This window comes from Erithacus rubecula (genome assembly GCF_903797595.1).
Source record: "Erithacus rubecula genome assembly, chromosome: 3".
Classification (NCBI taxonomy): Eukaryota; Metazoa; Chordata; class Aves; order Passeriformes; family Muscicapidae; genus Erithacus; species Erithacus rubecula.
In genome coordinates this window covers 138,241,592-138,260,307 of record NC_136689.1, presented here as the reverse complement: position 1 = coordinate 138,260,307, position 18,716 = coordinate 138,241,592, and the positions used below count along the sequence as shown (strand labels likewise).

General features: G+C 48.3%; 1 protein-coding gene across 1 annotated transcript in view; it reads right to left on the bottom strand.

Annotated features, from left to right (window-relative positions):
• ZC3H3 (zinc finger CCCH-type containing 3) overlaps positions 1 to 11,624 on the bottom strand; it is a 124,469-nt gene extending 112,845 nt beyond the window's left edge. Inside the window, exons 1-3 of the mRNA XM_079302779.1 lie at positions 11,518 to 11,624; positions 8,535 to 9,834; positions 6,805 to 6,998 (exon numbers count right to left, since the gene is read on the bottom strand). Coding sequence (XP_079158905.1) covers positions 6,805 to 6,998; positions 8,535 to 9,834; positions 11,518 to 11,563 — 1,540 coding nt within the window. The 5' untranslated portion in view covers positions 11,564 to 11,624. The remainder of the gene's footprint in view (positions 1 to 6,804; positions 6,999 to 8,534; positions 9,835 to 11,517) is intronic.
• Positions 11,625 to 18,716: the final 7,092 nt, after the last annotated feature.

Below are 18,716 nucleotides of genomic sequence, written 5' to 3'. Positions count from 1 at the left end.
TGGAAGGATCTCATCCAGCCCCAAAGCCAAGTATTTTTGCTATTAGTGTATAAATAGACTATTCCCCAAAGAGCTGCTGGCTACCAATGGAATTTCCCAATCCAACAGAGCTGGAGCTGCACAGGAGAGGCTCTAAAATAGGGACTGAGGTAAAAATATTGAGGTAAAACTCCCTAAAATAGGGATTGAGAGGTGACTTTCATTAAAACATGGAATGCTTTGGGTGGGGAGAGATCTTCAATGTCATCTCCCTGAAATGGGACAGATTCCACTGGATCAGGCTGCTCCAACCTGGCCTGGAACACTTCCAGGGACGTGGCTTCCACAACAAATTGAGTGTGCAGGTAAAACTCTGCAGGGAAAGCTGCACACAGGAATTGTCACCTTCAGGATCCCCATTTCTCTCTAGATGTTCCCTCTGTCACAGTCGCCAACCTCCCCGATCCTAAATCCAACATTTCCTTGAGCATGGCCCATCCCCTCGCTCCCAGCAGGTTGTTATTTTTAAAAGACAGCCCTGCAAAGAGAATTCCCAATCCTGGCCCCATGCCTGCAGCTCCTCTTGCAGCTTGGGACGAGTCACCTGGAAATGCCAAGTCAAGAGGAAACCCAAAACCGTCACTTACGACCGCTGACGTAACCGGGGCCGGCAGAGAGCCAAGAATGTGAACTTTTCCCAATTCCTGAAGGAGTGAGGAGCCACCTCACCAGCCATGCTCCACCCCTGCCCCCCAAGGACAAGGCAGAGGGAAGAGAGAGATGGCAATGGAATGATTTCCAGGCAAGGTCAAAGTGAGGTGGGACAAAAGAGTGGTGATATTGGAAGGGTTTGGATTAGCTGGAAGAAGTTTGGGGAAATGGGAGTATGATGGAGAGAAGAAAAAGATGTGATGAAGTTTGAGATCTGTGTGAGATCCAAGGGATTCCCTGAGGGAAGGGATCAAGAGCTTAACTCGACCATAATGCAATCAGAGGCATCACCACAACAGGCAGCAAAACCTCATGCTACTAACAAAAATAAAATAAAACACAAAACAAGGGAAAAAAACCTCCAAAATTCCCTCAGCTGCTATCCCACTGGGAATCAACCATCAAAAAAAAAACAATAGGAGAGGGTATAAAATCCAGGGCTGAGTTTTTCAGAGCTGCCTGAGGGATCCAAACACACGGTGTCGATAAAATTATCAGCAGCTGAGCATTTGGATGCCACCCATAACTTGCTCCTCACCATTTACACCCCCTTTACTTGCCTGAGCAATGCAAAGCAGCTCCTGCCACTTTTGCCTCCAGCATTTTTCCAAGCAAACGCTCCTTGCCCACCCCGACCCCCTCGTGTCACATCCTGTGGAGTGAGGAGGAGAAAAATGAGAGTTTAGGGGATTTTTGGAGGGTGATTCTGACAGTAAAGAGCTGCAGATGCAGAGTGAAGCAGGTTTTCTGAATCCTGTGGGATTTCTCTTTAGGAAGATAGGAAAACAAACAGGATTCCTTCTGTTTGGCAGTTTTAACACTGGGGTGGCAACACAGGAAAAGGAGGAAGCTGATTAACACAAACCACTGGTTTATCTCAGTCTGAAACAGGAGAAAGGGGAAGATAAGCAGGGAAGGAATATTTTCAAGGGAAGCAACACAAAACCAGGTTGGATGTAGTGGATCCAACAAGGATGTGCTCCCAAATTATTCCTCCTCTGGTCACAGAGTTTCACAGCCACAGATGAGGAATTGCAACAATTCCCCATCTACTTAAGCTGAAGGAGAGAAGGTTCAGTGGGATATTGGAAAGGAATTCTTCCCTGGGAGGGTGGTGAGGAACCAGAATAGAATTCCCAGAGAAGCTGTGGCTGCCCCTGTATCCCTGGAAGTGTCCAAGACTAGGCTGGACAGGGCTTGGAACAACCTGGGATAATAGGAGGTGTCCCTGCCCATGGCATGGGGGTAGAATTGGATGATCTTCAAGGTCCCTTCCAACCCAAACCATTCTGGGATCTAAATTCCAGGATGAACCACCCACCCCTCCCAAGAAAAAATCCAAATGCTCCTTAGAAGTTCCTTTAATACCCAGACTTGGAGATCACAGCAGGAAAAAGGGAGCTAGGCTTTAAACTCAGAGCAAATAAGTTGATCCTTGAGGTCCCTCCCAATCCAAACCATTCCACAATTCCAAGTTCACCCCAAGCAGGACACAACCCATCTCACACAGAACCATCCAACACAACAAGCACCGAATTATTTAAGGAACAAACAACATAAATAAGGAAAAGTCCCTGGAGAATCTCCCTCCTGCTTTCTCCATCTCCTGCTCTCAGCCAGCTGTGACCATGCTGGAGCAATCCCAGAGCAGTCCTGCCTGGAAGGGGACATTACAGAGGTGGAAAAGACACAGAGGAGCCTCTGTAATATTCCATGATCCCCCCGGGCGAGGCGCGGAGCCGGCGCTGCTGAACGCTGCACTTTTGGATTCAATTAAAGTGATTATCTGTTGTGCCAAATAAATTGTGTCCAGCATCTATCCTGCAGGATTTTTACACCTCCAGCCTCATTATTCCCTAACTGTTTCCTCCTGTTTATGCTCTCTCCAATTAAATTGCTGATAATATGAGCCAAAATAAAAAACGAGCGCACCTTGTCCGGAGAAAATTGATTCCCTTTTTTTTTTTCCTGCACCGGGCGATTGCCAGGTTTTATATACTCTGTTCCTGGCGATCATTAGTAATTCAATTTTCTTTTTATTAGCCCCCTTATCTGCTGAGCAATATAGTGGCAGAGCTGACCTCTTTCGCACGGGTAAATGTTTAAAATCTTTTCCCTGATTAATTTTGCCAGTTAAGGAAAAGAGGAGAAATGATCCGGCTCTTTGCCATCACAATGAATAAAGCTTAATGTTGATTGTGATGGAATTTCTAATGCCAAGGAAATTGATTGAACGCAGCAATTACCCTGCAATAGGAACTCCAGGGAAATGGGATGGTTTTCTCCCCGGCCGTAGCCTTTTGGTTATTTAAAACAATCCAATTTGCAAGGATAATTATATATTAGTGTTTTATCTGCCACCGGGAATGAACATGGGAATTTTGATACTGGCCCGGCATTAGCAGGTTATTGCTGCAAATTACTCCAGATCTGCTTTCTTTCACATAAAGACGAAATTAGGCCATCAATAACCAGAAAAAGGTGGACTGAGGTGATGGGAGAAGCACGAGTGCCCTCTGCAGGGCTGTGTGCACTTCCCAAAATCCCCAATTCTCCTGGAAAAGTCCCCTGATTTTCCTGCAAAATATCCCAATTTTCCCACATGTTTTCACTCTCATTCTCATCCATACACTTGCTACATCTCTGATATTAAAATTAATTAGGGGAAAAAAATCAATAAATCTTCCTTTGAAGCACTTATTCCTAGTTTTTTCCAAGGAAAAAATGCTGGGAGTAAGACATGACAGCTCGGGTGCCCAAGCAGGATGAGCCAAGGAATGGTGAGGAAAAGTTTCCAACTACCAGAACTCACTTGTTTGTCATCAACAATTAAGTTGGGAATAAGCCTCATCCTGCAAGAAATCCCAGATAAAGATAGGAAAAAGCTGTTGGAAAAGTGTATCCCCTGGCATGGGACTTTTAGGATGGGAAAAGCAGGAATATTCCACTGTTATCACACCTGGACCAGTGAAACCTCAGAAGTTGGTGTTTTTCCTCAAAACCCATGAGAAAGATGCCATCCCTGAACTTTTGGGAATAGTTCATCTTCAATTTGGAGATAGCAGATAAAGGATTCCCAAGGTGATGGGACAGGACATGGACAAAAAGCTTATTTGGCATTTAGACTGGCTGGGAGAGCTGGGAATGTCCAGCCTGGAGAAAAGAAGGATCCAGGGAGAGCTCAGAGCCTAAAGAGGCTCCAAGAGAGCTGGAGAGGGACTTGGGACAAGGACCTGAAGTGCCACAACACAGGGAATGGCTTCCCACTGCCAGAGAGCAGGGATAGATGGGATTTGGGAATGAATTCTTCCCTGTGAGAGTGGGAAAGTGCTAAAATGGAATTCCCAGAGAAGCTGTGGCTGCCCCAACCCTGGAAGTGTCCAAGGCCAGCTTGGATGGAGCTTGGAGCACCCTGGGATAGTGGCAAGTGTCCCTGCCCATGGCAGGGGTTGGAATTCCATGATCTCCAAAGTCTCTTCCCACCCAAATAATTCCATGGTTTTAACCAAGTGGTACCCAAGACCCTGATGATCCTTGTTGGTCCTCCAGCTTTTCCCTGGATCAGGAGAGAAACAACCACCACCTTTTATCCTTCTTCCATCACATCCCTGAGGATCCCAGAGGTGAGGGAAGCAGCCTGACCTGGAACTTCCTCCTTGCTCCACCATCCCACTGGAAAAAAAACTTCCATTTGGGACACACTCCAGTATCTGAGCTGTTATTAAACATTCCACCTAATCAAGTATTTTGGAATTAATTGATAAGAGCTGCAGGCAGATCTCTCATGAAACAGCACAAATAATCTCAAGGAAATTCCTATCAATCTGCCACTTTTCATTTGCTCTCTGATCCCTAAATAAAATTCCCACAGAGGGAAGTGCCTCTGGACAGAGCATTGGCAAACACCAACCCCAATTCAACACTCAACAATGGCTGGAAGAGCTTCCCTACTGATGAGACCAAACAGATCCATTTGGGTCCAAGAAGGGAATTGCAAAGTCAGGAGAGAGACCAGGATTTGGGAAAAGCAGGAACAATGTCTTTTTACAGCCCATGGAGCTGTGTCACAGATCCCAAAATCCTGTGGAACAGGACAAACAGGAAACCAGCCAGGCTGTGTCACCACAGGCTCCACATCCATGGGGACAGAAGGGGCTGATCCAGCTTTTCCAGCCACACCACCATGTAGGATGTTGGGAACATTCCTCCCCTCTGTCTTTCCCTGCAGTGTGATCCCAGAAATGGATCCACTTCCCTGCCCCATTCCTGCTCCCAGTGCATCCCAGTAATCCCATTTACTTCCCTCACACCTGTCCAAGGAGAAATGGAAAAGACTGGAAATTCCACCACTTCAATATCTACAACATTCTGCTGGGATTAAAATCCACACTTTGCTCCAAAAGAAACCAAAATAAACTCCCAAAACCTCTTGGATAATCTGGGAGCCAGGAATTGAATCCACAAAACTTCATTATTCCCAGCTCCCTGTGGACACTGGCACCACATCCATAATTATACATTTAGAGGGAACATGGGGCATGTGGGAATTATTCCAATCCCTGTGAGCATCCAGGACCTCCCAGACTTGGGAATGTCCCTGCCCAATCCATCATCCAATAATCTTTTCTTGCTAAACCTGGGAGAAAAAAAAAAAAAAAAAAAAAAGCACAGGAGTCCTGGAGCAGGGAGGAACAATAATTCCACAGCTTTCCAAACCCAGAGTTTAAGAAAATTCCAACACATGAAGGTGCAAATCCTCTGCCTGGGATTGAAGCTCTCCAAGAAAAATCTTGAAGTACAAAAAGATTCAAATCCAGAAAGTCAATTCTAATCAAAGGGAGCAAATCCAAAATTCACTGAGGGAATTTCAAGGCAATCTGGGCTCTTCCTGAATTTCTCTGCAAAGGAGAAGGTGCCACACAGAGAAGCATCTGCCAGGAAAAGCTGGATAATTGGATTCACTTTTGGAGGGGGTAATAAACTCCCTGTTCTCACAAGGTCACTTCCACACCTATTCCCTTTTTTTTCCTTCCATTCTCCAACCTTATTTGCCAAGCCTGTAACAAAACCACATTCCTGCTTTATTTTCTCATTCCTATCCAGTTAAAATCAAGATTTCAGTATGGGAATATTGCCTTCAACCAAGGAACTGAGATTCCAAACAAATTGATATCCCTGGAATCATCACTGCCTCAAGTCCCTCAGAGGTAAAAATGCTGTAGCAATCCCAAATTGCTCCAAGTCTCCAGAGCTTTCTGTCTTTTCATAGAATCATGGAATGATTTGGGTTGGAAGAACTCAGATCATGGAATTCCACACCCCTACTATGGGCAGAGACACTTTCCACTATCCCAGGTTGCTCCAAGCCCCATCCCACCTGGCTATGGTCACTTCCAGGGATCAGCCACAGCTGCTCTGGAAATTCCATTCCAGCACCTCACCACCCTCCCAGGGAAGAATTCCCTCCCAATTTCCCATCTGACAATGAGAAGCCATTTCCCCTTGTCCAAAATCCTCAACAACATCTCAGTGAAGCTGCCTGAACACCAAATAATCCCAAAATATATCTGGAGACAAATCCTAGCTATGCCTGATCCAAACCCCTCTCACAGGGAATTTCACAGGGCCACAGGGAAAATGTGCCTCATATCCATCTGAAACAACTGAATCCCAGGTGGGGGAAGCCTTTTATCCATAAAAATATCCCTAGGGAACAGAAGAACATCCCAACAACATTCCAGACACGTGGAGGTGCCACTCTAAGCTCCAAGGAAGTAAGACATGGATGCAAATTCCCTGTTCCCAAACACGATGGATTCAGCATTCCACTAATTACTGGTGTTGTAAGCAAATTAGATCCAAAACTGGACACAGCACTGAGATACAGGTGAGAGACTGTGCATTCCTGCCTATGCCAACCTCTTCCTTCCTGAAAATCCAGGGAAATCCCAGGAAAAGCAGGAAACAATTTTTATGTGATGCTGCCAAAGGACAACACGGAGTCAAACTCCTCCTCAGTGTTTACTCCATGACCAACAACACCTCCAGGAGGACTCAACAACTTTTTGGAATCATCACTGCACGGAGTTAAGGAATGGGAATGCCTGTTCCTACCTTCCTTGGTGGCCAGCTGTGTCCTGGTGGCTGGCATCCTGCAGAGCCTGTGCTTGGAAATCTGCAGCAGCCCCCGGGGCGAGCAGCGCTTCGCCGGCACCGAAGGTTTTCCCCGGGTGGAATTTCTCCTCCGGAGGTGGAAACGGCTCTTCAGAGCTGTGGTGGGAGAGATGTTCTTCTTATCCGTGGGGGAACTGGGAAAGGGAATGTCACAGAGTTAGGAGGGAGGAGGGAAGTGAGTAAAATGTTCTTGGTGTTCTTCTTCAAGGATCTAAGAGGGGTTAAATCCCACTGGAATTTTCCTCTGGGTGAACGGGGAGGAGAAGCTCTGCAACAAAAAAATTCCAAGGAAATGGGTAAATGTGAGGAATTCCTGGCAAGGAACAGATGGAGAATGAGGTGTTTGACAGCCATACTTACTCATTACTTTCTGTTCAACAGATGTGAGGGATTGAATCATGGAATCATGGAATTGTTCAGCTTGGAAAAGGTGGCTGAGATTGTCAAGTTCAAGCATTTCCCATCAATGTCAAGGTCACCATTGACCATGTCCCCAAGTTCCACGTCCACAGGGATCTTAAATCCCTCCAGGGATGGGGATCCCAATGCCTGACCACCCTTTAGGGGAAGCAGTTTCCCCAATATACAAACTAAACCTCCCCTGGAGCAGTTTGAGGCTGTTTCCTCATTTCCTGTCCCTTGTCCCCTGGGAGATCCTGATCCCTCCAGGCTGTCCCCTCCTGTCAGGGAATTTAGGGAGCCAGAAGGTTCCCCCTGAGCCTCCTTTTCTCCTCCCAGTTCCCTCAGCTGCTCCTGATGCTCCAGACCTTTCCCAGCTCCATTCTCAACCCTGGATATGCTCCAGATTCTCAATATCCTCCCCCCAGGATTTGAGGAGCTTTAGCAGTGCCCAGTAGAGGGGAATGATCCCTTCCCTGATTCTGCTGGAATTTACCAAGGTCTGAGAGGTCTCCCTGAACTGCCAAAAAATCCCAAACATTCCCAGCTTCTCCAGGCTGCTCCAAGGTCATTTTCCCAGCACAATCCACCCATTGATGGTTTTCCAGGCAAAGCAGGAGGGCAAGGCAAGGAAGCACTGAAGGGATCTGGGAAACAGATCCAGGAATCAACACAACAATTACAACAATTTGAAATTAAATCAAGGAAGATGCAGCTTCCTTTGCTGAGTGAGGAAGTGAGGAGGTGACCACAGGGATTCACAGGATCCAGCTCTGGATAACCCAACATCAGGAGGATGTGGAGCTGCTGGAGCAAATCCAGAGGAGGCCATGGAGATGCTCCAAGGGCTGGAGGCATTCTGCTCTGGAGCCAGGCTGGGAGAGCTGGGAATGTCCAGCCTGGAGAAGGGAGGGATCCAGGGAGAGCTCAGAGCCCCTTCCAGTGCCAGGAGAGCTGGAGAGGGACTTGGGACAAAGGATAAGGTTCCAGGACACAGGGAATGGTTTCCCACTGCCAGAGGGCGGAATTAGATGGGATATTGGGAAGAAATTCTTCCCTGGGAGGGTGGTGAGGCCCTGGAATAGAATTCCCAGAGAAGCTGTGGCTGCCCCATCCCTGGAAGTGTCCAAGGCCAGCTTGGACAGGGCTCAACCCAAACCATTCCACGATTCCATAAATCCTCCAGCACCCAACAACCCTCAGTGGAATTCCTCCCCCAGCCACAACTTAACATGAAATCCACGGATACAAAATCCAAACTAACATCTTACCCCACATTCCCTTTCCTCTTGATGATTTTTGTCCTACTCTTCACTTTGTAACTGGACAGGGCAGCCTCTCCAAAGGATTTCATCCCACTGGGAACAACAGATGCCGTGCTTGGAGCTGGGACAGAGGTGGTTCGAGGGATATTTGGGGCTGGAGGCTTCTGGTCCTCAGATCTCCACTGGAATGCTGACTTGGAAGTGGAAGGCAAAGTCTGCAAGCTGGTGGCTTTCCACTTATATTTACTGGGAGAAACCCCCAGCTTGGATTGCAATCCCAACTTCTTTACCTTCGCTCCCAAATCTGTTTTGGGGGAGATTTTAGCACTTTTGTCCGTTCCCGCAATTCCCTTCTTGGAATTTTCGGCTCGAGGGCTCGCCCACCTCTTCACAATCCGAGAGCTTTTCCCAGGGTTTGCCACCCAGGTGTAGTTGTTTTTCCTGAATTTCTGAGATTTGCTGGAGGTGGGTGCTGAGGCAGCTTTTTGGAGAGCAGGAGCTTTGGGAATTACGGGAAATCTGCTCTTCACCAGAGTCACCTCAGCCTGAGCAGGTCGAGAGAGCGTCTCAGCATTCCCAAAGAGTTTGAGATGTAGGGAAGAATCCTGGACTTCCTCACCACTTGGATGCCCTGGAGAGGGTGGCTCTGCCTTGATCCGTGCCAAGTGCTGGGTTGGCTCCTGACCTGGCAATTCCAAAGGATTTTGTGGCTCCGACTTCAGCGCCACGGCACTTTCACTGCTGCTGCCAGAGGCAGAAAAGGAGCTCCCAGCTCCATTTCCAGGCAGGCACACAGTCCTCGACGTGGAACTGAAGGAAATGGATAGAGAAGGTCTCTCTTCCTTCTGGAGAAGAGGTTTCTGGATATTTCCATCCACTGAAGGAGCCACCACCGCTTCCCGCCTGGAAAAATCGCCGTAAGGACCCACATTCTCCTGGCCAGCCCTTTGTGGCACCTGGATATCCACAACAATGTTCCCATCTGTGGTGAAATCCACGTGCCTCTCTGGGGATGATTCTGGTGGCTCAGGAGTCTGGCTGTCCCCAAGGCTCCCAAAACCCTGGGAGGAAGTGCTGGAAGCACCGTCATACCCCGATCCCGGCAGCCGGTTATCCAGGGAATATTTTTTCCTCCAGGAGTGAGTCTGGCGTGGGTGGAAATTCCTGGGAGCCTGCTGGGGGTACCTGGTGGAAAAGGCTCCTCTCCTGGTGTAGCCAGGCTGGTGGGGGTTGCTCCACCTTGGAGGAGCCAAGGGCGCCGGGCGTGGGACGTTCCCGTGCATGTTCCTGTGGCTGTTGATGAGACCTGTGGAATAGAAGACAGAGCATTAATTAATTCCCTGATCCCGTGGGAATGTGACAGCAGCACAGAGCTGCTTTTCCCTGTGCTGGAATTACATCATCACTCAGGTTTTGGATGAGCCAGGGTGGAAGGAAAAGGCATGGAATCACAGCATCCAGGAATGGTTTGGGTCGGAAGGGATATTCAAGGACACTTGGTTCCACTTCACTGCCATATCCCTGGATTCCACAGGTTGCTCCAAGCCCCATTCAGTTTGGCTATGGGCACTTCCAAGGATCCAGGGGCAGACACAGGCTCTCACCCTCACCACCCTCACAGGGAAGAATTCCTTCCCAATATCCCATCTATCCCTACATTCTGGCAGTGGGAAGCCATTCCCTGTGTCCTGGCAGATCCTCATCCCACCTAACTTCACCCTCCTGTACCAGATTCCCCCAGAACTTCCTTTTCTTCAGGATGAGCCCCCAGCTCCCTCAGCTGCTCCTGGTGCTCCAGACCCTTCCCAAATTCCCTTCCTTGCTTCCCTTCAAAGCAGCAACACTCCAAGGCTTTGCTGCTGTATCCCTCTGGAAGCCACCACCATCCCTGTTAATTCAGGAATTTCTGCCCTTGTCCAGCCTCAGTGTTTAGAAAACCTTTCCCATGAATGATTCCCAAAGGAATTTGGAGCCTGGTATTTCAGGCAGAGTTTTTCCTTCACCGAGGTCAAGGAGCTGCTGGGAGAGCTGAGTCAGCACATTCCTCATGGAAAAGCAAGGACTCTTCCCTCCCTCTCATCACTCCCCCACGGAGGAGCTCCTGGAGAAGCAAATCCCAAGTCCTGACTGGAGGTTGTGGCCTCACTAAGGAGGAAAATTACCTTGAAGGATAAAAATAGAGAGATTTGGTGCTAAAATAAGCTCTGGTGCCTTCCAGAGCTTGGGAAGGGCACATGGATACACAATCCACCTCTGTGCTCCCAGCCCAGGGCTGTGGGATGGGGAAAAGCCCCTCCCCAAAGCCAGGAGAGTCCCAGATCCTGCTGAAAGCAACACTGTGGGAATTCCCTGGTGTGGGGATCCCAAAATCCCCCAGTGCTCCATCAGCCTGGGTCTTTTCCCTTTCCACCTTTTCCCAGCACTCTCTGGATCACTTCCCTCTTCTCCCAAAACTCCTGAGTCCTTTTTCTCCCCGTTCCTTCCTTCTCTCAGCACTCTGGGATCTTCTGCATCCCCAACCCACTCACACTCCCTCCCAATCCTTCCCTAAAATCCAACATCCTTTCCACAGCCTGTCCCTCCCCCCCCACCAACTCCCCAGGTCCTGTCACAAATTCCCAAAATTCCCTTTAAACACCGTGCCACCCCCCAAGCTGCCCAAATTTCCCCTTATCCCTCCTCCAGCTTCTCACATTCCTCCCAGCTCCCCTTGCAGCAGCCGCTCCGTTTCCCGACCTCGACCACTTTTCCTCATTCCCTTTTTCCCCAAATCCTCTCGGTGTCCTCGCCGATCCCTTCACACCCTGCAGCACTCGGATCTCCCGGCACGGCCGCTCCCATTCCCGATCCCCCCGATCCCCGCACCCTGCAGCACTCGGATCTCCCGGCACGGCCGCTCCCATTCCCGATCCCCCCGATCCCCGCACCCTGCAGCACTCGGATCTCCCGGCACAGCCGCTCCCATTCCCGATCCCCCCGATCCCCGCACCCTGCAGCACTCGGATCTCCCGGCACAGCCGCTCCCGTTCCTCCATTCCCGCAGCGCTCCCGCACGGCCCCGCGGCGCCGTGACGTCATCAACCGGCGCCGCCCGCCGCCAACGGACCCACGTGAGCGCTCCTGGGCGGTCACGTGACGTCCGCGACCGTTGCCTGGCAACGGGGACGGGCCAGCGCGGCCTAAACTGAGCCCGGGCCTGGGATTGGGCCTAACCCAGCTCGGCCTGGCTGTCCCCGGCCTCTGTCCCCGGCCTGGCATAGCCCGGCTGTCCCTTGTTACAGTCTCAGCCTGATCCAACTGTCACCAGCCCCTGTTCCTTCCAGCTGTCACCAGTCCTTGTCCCCATCTCAGCCTGGTCCAACTGTCACCAATCCCTCCCTGAGAGGAATGATGGATGTGTCTTTACAACAAGCTGTGTAGATAAGACTAAAGCTGAGAGATAAAAAACAATGGGATTCCATTGATTGATGAATGGAAAAAATGGTATTTGTCTTTACAAACAAAGTGTAGGTTTGCTGGTAAATGAAATTGGATATTGAAAGAGGCAATGGGGGAAGCCATGAATTTCATAAGAATTAAAAATTAAAGGGAGGGTTATACATTAAAGGGGAATCTTAGGTATCAGGAGTTCTGGGAAGTCTGTGCCTCTCAATGGGGGGAAAGAGGGAAATGAGGCCAGGAATTAGGATAAAAGTGAGGCTCCATCCTCCAAAAATCTGAGAGATCCCAGGGGAATACTCCATGGCCTCTCCCTTTATTCAAATAAAGTATAAATACTCATCTGTCTCCTTTTTAGACATAAACCTCTGCTATTTGTGGCTTGATTTTCCTGACACTCCCTGTCCCTTGTTCCCATCTTAGTCTGGACCAGCTGTTCCTTCCACAACCTTATCCAGCCATCCCCTGCCCCATCCCAGTCTCATCCAGCTGTCCCCATTTCTCCTTTCCCCATCCCAGCCTGGCCCCATTTCTCCTTTCCCCATCCCAGTCTGATCCAGCTGTCCCCATTTCTCCTTTCCCCATCCCAGCCTGATCCAGTTGTCCCCATTTCTCCTTTCCCCATCCCAGTCTGATCCAGCTGTCCCCATTTCTCCTGTCCCATCCCAGCCTGTCCCCATTTCTCCTGTCCCCATCCCAGCCTGGTCCAGCTGTCCCCATCTCCCAATAATCAGGTGGCTGCAGCATTTCTCCTATGATTTGCCCCAAAAAAAGGTTCTCCCACACAGTGTAAAAGAACCTGATCTACAAACTGAGCCAAAATATTGGAATTATTTACAGAAAAGTGGGAGCCAATTTTTCCTTTTCCTAGCCTTGGTTGTTTCTCCCCCTCTCCCTGGTCCATTGGTTCCATGTTCCATTGGATTGGGGTTTGGGTGATATTTTATCCCAAATTTCTTCCTCTTTTCTTTATCCACAGCTGCAGCTCCCAAGGCTCACAGAGGCTGCAATTACCAAGACCTGTTAAACACATTTTATTTACTTGGAAACTGGAAATCTTGGAACCAAGCTGGGAGAACTGGGAATGTCCAGCCTGGAAAAGAGAAAGCTCCAGGGAGAGCTCAGAGCCCCTTCCAGAGCCTAAAGTGGCTCCAGGAGAGCTGGAGAGGGACTTGGGACAAGGGATGGAGGGACAGGACACAGGGAATGGCTTCAAACTGACAATTAGATGGGTTAGATGGGATATTAGAAAAAATTATTCCTTATGAGGATGATGAGGGGCTGGAATGGAATTGCCAGAGAAGCTGGGAAGTGTCCAAAGTCAGGTTGGACAGGGCTTGGAACAGCCTGGGATAGTGGAAAGTGTCTCTACCCATGACAGGGATTGGAATGGGATGATCTTCAAGGATTTTTCCAACACAAACCATTCCAGAATTCTCCAGGTATCTCCTGTATTAACCTGGTCCAGCTGTCCCTTGTCCCTGTCCCCATCCCCTGTCCCTTCTCCCATCATCAGTGTCTTCCCACAGCCAGGCATGAGGGGAAGATTTTCCTGGTGATCCAAAGGAAAATCTCCAGCAAGGAAATGTTAATTCCACCCATCAGCCTCGTGATTCCTTATTTCCCACACTTTGGCTGTCCTTTTAAAAAATATTTCACAGGAAAATCAGTCCTAAAGCTTCAAATTTAGTTGTGGAGGTGAAGAAAATCCTCAAGGAGCTTGTTTTCCAAATAATTTTGTTCTTCCCTGAGGGAGTGAACCCCATAAACAAAGAGCAGCAAAGCCTCAAGTCTGCAAAGGAGATAAAACTCCAGCCTAAAATTATTCAGGGAACAAAAAGCTGAGACAAGGAGCTGGAGCAACACGACACCAGGATGGAACTTTTGGAAAAGCAACCCATTATCAACCTCAAATCCTTCAAAACAGACACTGTCCCTTGGGATATCTCACTTCCTGGGGATCAAATCACATCTCTGGGATGACCCCACAATTTCCCTGCTTGGAAAGAGAGATTTAGTAAATTATTTATGGTGCTTTGTAGCATTTTGAAGGGGAATATGGGAAGAACCAGCTTGTTGGGATAAATTATTTTGGGAGAAAAAGCTTCAAAATACAAAGAATTTTGAGAGTCTAACCCTAAAACTGCTAAAAAAACCACCTCAAATCCTCTCTTTTTTTTTTCCAAGTGTTGCACACATGGGAACAGGCTGGGAAGCAGGCAGGCAGGAATGACAGATCTCCTCCCTTTGGGCGGCCTCAGATCAGCTTCAATCGATCTCAAATCCCACCCAGAGTTTCATAATGGCTTTTAACTGACAGGAATTGGCACTTGTGCCAAAAAAATCCTCCTCCACTGCCAGCTGCTCCTTCCCTCCCTTGTGCTGGCACAGGGAGTCGAGTGCTTTGCATAAATGAGCTCAGAAAGAGCTGCTCTGAATTGAAATTAATTCAGCACACGTGGAGGAAAAGCTCATTTTTAACCCAGGGAAGCCGTGGATCCACCACTCCCACAAAAACCAACCTCGGGAAAAGGCAAAGTCAAAGCTGTTTTACCAATTTGCACCAAATTTTGTACGGAAAAAAATGCAAAGTTTGGAGGATCTTAGGGTCATTCTGGGATGTTTTCCATTGAGAGAGATTTGGGATGGGGATGTCCAAAGGAGGAGGAGAAGCATTTGAAGCATGAACTGGATTTTCTCCAGGGAATAAAGAGGAGCATCCTGCCTCGGGACAAGCAGCTGGCAGGAATCTCCCCTGGGATTTGTGCAAAGGGCAAAGGAGAGATAAGGATGTTAAAATATTAAAACAAACCTTTTTTTTTTTTTTTTCCTGGCTTTCCAGCCCATTCCTGTCACAAACAACATATCCTAAAAGAATTCATGGCACTTTTAATTCACAGCAGTAAGTTTCTATGACACTTTGAAAGTCTAATTTAATTATTTTAAAAAGAGGGGAGGAAAAAAAAAAAAGAAAAAAAAAAAGCATGTGCAGGGTTTTGGGTGTGAGTAAATATCCCAGGGAAGGAAACACATGGAAGAGGAATTAAATTGTCTCGTTCAGCCCAAAAATAAATCCTTTCAATGTCCTAAAACATTATCCCAGTGCAGATCCAGTGACAAGTGTGTCAGAGGATCCCTGGATCCTGAAACACCCAAGTACTGCCAGGGATCCATTTGCAGGAACAGAACGTGTGGAACATCATGGAATGGTTCAAAGTCATGGAATTCCATCCCCCACCTGGGCAGGGACACTTTCCACTGTCCCCAGGTTGCTCCAAGCCCCATCCAACCTGGCCTGGAACAATTCCAGAGATGGGGCAGCCACAGCTTCTCTGGAATATCCTCCTGCACTCATGAGCCTCAGTTGGATCGTTGTGTCAAGATTTCAGAGAGATGCCTTAATTAAAGTGTAAAAAAAGAGGGAGAGAATACAGGAGGAAGTGGAAAATCAAGAGAGTGAAGGTTTAAAACCTGTGTAGTCCCAAGGTCAGTAGTTGCTCCCTGCATCCTTTTCCTGAAGGATTGGGAAGGAAAGAGTCTGGAGGTGAGTGACCCATTCCTTGCTGTGCCAGCACCATCTGGACTCATGGGATGTGATCTGGCTGCAGAATTTTCCTTTTTCCTTTTTCCTTTTCCTTTTCCTTTTCCTTTTCCTTTTCCTTTTTCTTCTCCTTCTCCTTCTGCTTCTCCTTCTCTTCCCTGAGCAACCCAATCCAGCATCTCACCATCCTCATAGTGAACAATTTCTTTTTATCTCCACCCTAAACCTTTCCCCTTTCTGTTTAAATCCATCAACCCTCATCCTGTCACTCCAGCCCTACTAAAAAAAACCCTTCCTCTCATTCCTACAGAAATCCACAGACACAACCCCAGCTCCAAGAGGAACTCAGAAATTATTTACCACTGAAGAAATTTGCTTCTCCTCCAAAAAGTTTTTCCTATTTTAACTCAAATGGGAGGGAAAAAAAAAAAAAAAAAAGTGTTTCCCAAGGGCAAACAAACTCTCAACTCACATTTTTTTGCTGATAACAGCAAGACTCCAGAGTGGTGCTCAAGGGAAGGAGATGTCTCCTGGGTTAGATGGAAAACAGAGAGGAAAATGTCTGGAACAAGAGAACAAATGGCTGCAGGATCCTAAAGGAAAAGCTGCTGTCATTTATTGAGTGGGTGCTGGGATTTTGTTGTGGTGTCTGTTTTTGGGGATGTTTCTTGCCTCTGGTGTCACTGCCAGGGCAGGAGCTGCACACAGAGCTGGATCCACGTGTTTGGGAAAGGGAGAAACCAGAGGGATGATCTCTGTGCTTCCATGTCATTGTCATTCCCAGTCAGGATTGTTTTCCAAGGTATTTCAAGTGGGGACAGAGAACAAATCCTCTTCTTTCTCCTCTGTGTTCACCCACTGAATTCAGGATGGTTCACTTGGCAATACCATGGCTGCAGAAGGACCAACCATGGATCAAAAACCTCAGCTCAGAATCAATTAATCTGAGCATGCCCTAAATCCTCTGCTCTGTGGGAATGGGACTGTGGGGGCTGTGACATCCCATGGCAAAATGGGACTCACAGCACCCAGTTCTGGAGTCCCCAACAAATCCAGAGGAGGCCACAAAGATGCTCCAAGGGCTGGAGCCCCTTCTGGAGCCAGGCTGGGAGAGCTGGGAATGTTCACTTGGAGAAGAGAAGGATCCAAGGAGAGCTCAGAGCCCTTTTCAGTGCCTAAAGGGGCTCCAGGAGAGCTGGAGAGGGACTGGGGACAAGGGATGGAGGGACAGGACACAGGGAATAGATTCCCACTGCCTGAAGGCAGGGAGAGATGGGATTTGGGAAAAAATTCCTCCCTATGAGGGTAATAAGGGGCTGGGATGGAATTCCCAGAGAAGTGTGGAAGTGTCCAAGGCCATGCTGGAAAGAGCTTGAAGCAGCCTGGGGTAGTGGAAGGGGGTAGAACAGGAAGAATTTGAAGGTCCCTTCCATCCCAAACCATTCCATGATTCTGATATGACTCCACTATATCCTAGCAATGGAAACACGGCTTTTCCCTTGCCAATTCCATTCCAATCCACCAGGAAATCGTGGCAGAATTCCTAAAAAATATTTGTTCATGTGAAAACATTTGTATTTATCCAACTTCAGCTGTGAAGGGGAGAGGACTTTGCTCCCCAACCACCTGGGCCTTGGACTTTTCCCTGCTTGGAAAGGTTGAGAAAGAAATCCAATCACTGCCAATTGTAAATATTTGGATTGGGAATATGGTTTGGATGTTCAGCATCGTCCAGCACAGCTCTTCCAGGGGCATGTGGTCATCCAGGGACCTGGTTTTATCCCAATTTAATGCAGTTACAACCCATTGCAAAATTCCCACCTTGCAGGACATGCCTCTCTGGTCTTCCTTGCAACAAAAATTTGCAAATCCTTTTGGTTTCAGGAACTTTCACAGCAGCACCAAAGAGAGGGAAAACAAATTGTTCCTGACAATCTGAGCCATGTGCTGGAAAAAAGCAGAGGGAAAAGCAGCATCAGATGCTCCTTTGCAAGTCCTGGATGAGAGGGAAGGATGTTCAGGAAGAAGGAGGTGAATTTTTGAGACCTTCCTGGGGTTGTTTTGGATCTGGTCCCTCTCCCAGCTGGATCTCTGGAGTTCTGTGGGCGGCACCACTCAGCAAAACAGAGCTTGATGCACATCCAAAAGTCACAGAGGGAATTCAACTTTCTTGATTCCTCCTGGGACTAATTTTTCCTGCCATTTCACCCACTGAAGTTCCCTGTGTATTGGTGGAGCCCCTTTTGATCCATGGCTTCTCCTTGTCCTCCCAACAGCTCCACAATGTCCCAGTGCTTCCCCTGACGTGCACAGATGAGTCACATCCAGGTTTTTAAGAAGAACCATGAATTTTGGTTGCTCAGCAGCACCAGTTTGGGGGCACACTATTCCTGGAGCCCACATGGAGACTCCAGCTCCTCTCCCCTTCCTCCATAGAGTGCTTTGCTCTGGGAACTCCTTCCTTCAAGCTTTGCTCCAGAGAGGCTAAAATTAAACCAGTGATTCCACTGCTGACTGAAAACAGAGCATTCCTTCTCCACCCACGTGTTTTGGATGGACATCAGAAGCCAAACCCTGGCTGTTCAGTCCCCTGTGGAAAAACAATCTTCTATTCTGATCCTCCATCCACCGCAGCTCGCTCTGGTTGGGATGTTCAGTTCCCAGCCTGGTGTTCAGGGGGTTCTGAAATGGGATTTGCCTGGAAATGGAAAACATAAACAAAAGCAGCCACTATCTCTGCAGCTTATTGCCCTGAACAAAAGCTTATTCTGCTCCAGAGGAAGGGGGGGGGGGGGGAACAGAAGTTAATTCATGGATAAAGCAAGGAAAATAAAATCCGTTCACGATCTACTTTCCACCTTGTGTGTCCCCAAATTCTTTGGGAAAGTGGAGATTTGCAGGCAGCCAGTGGAAAGATGGAGATCTCTCTCTTCAACTCCAACCCTCATGGGGATAAATTCCTAAATATCCCAATCCTCACTGAGCCACTGCCAGGTGGTGCAAACCTGCTCCATGGCCATCCAACCCCACTGGAGTCACGGAATCCCAAAACAATTTGGATTGGAAGGGATTTTTGAAGGGCACTCAGTTCCAATCCCCTGCCATGGGCAGGGACATCTTTCTCTATCCCAGGTTGCTCCAAGCCCTGTCCAAGCTGTCCTTGGACACTGCCAGGGATAGGACAGCCACAGCTACTCCAGAAATTCCAG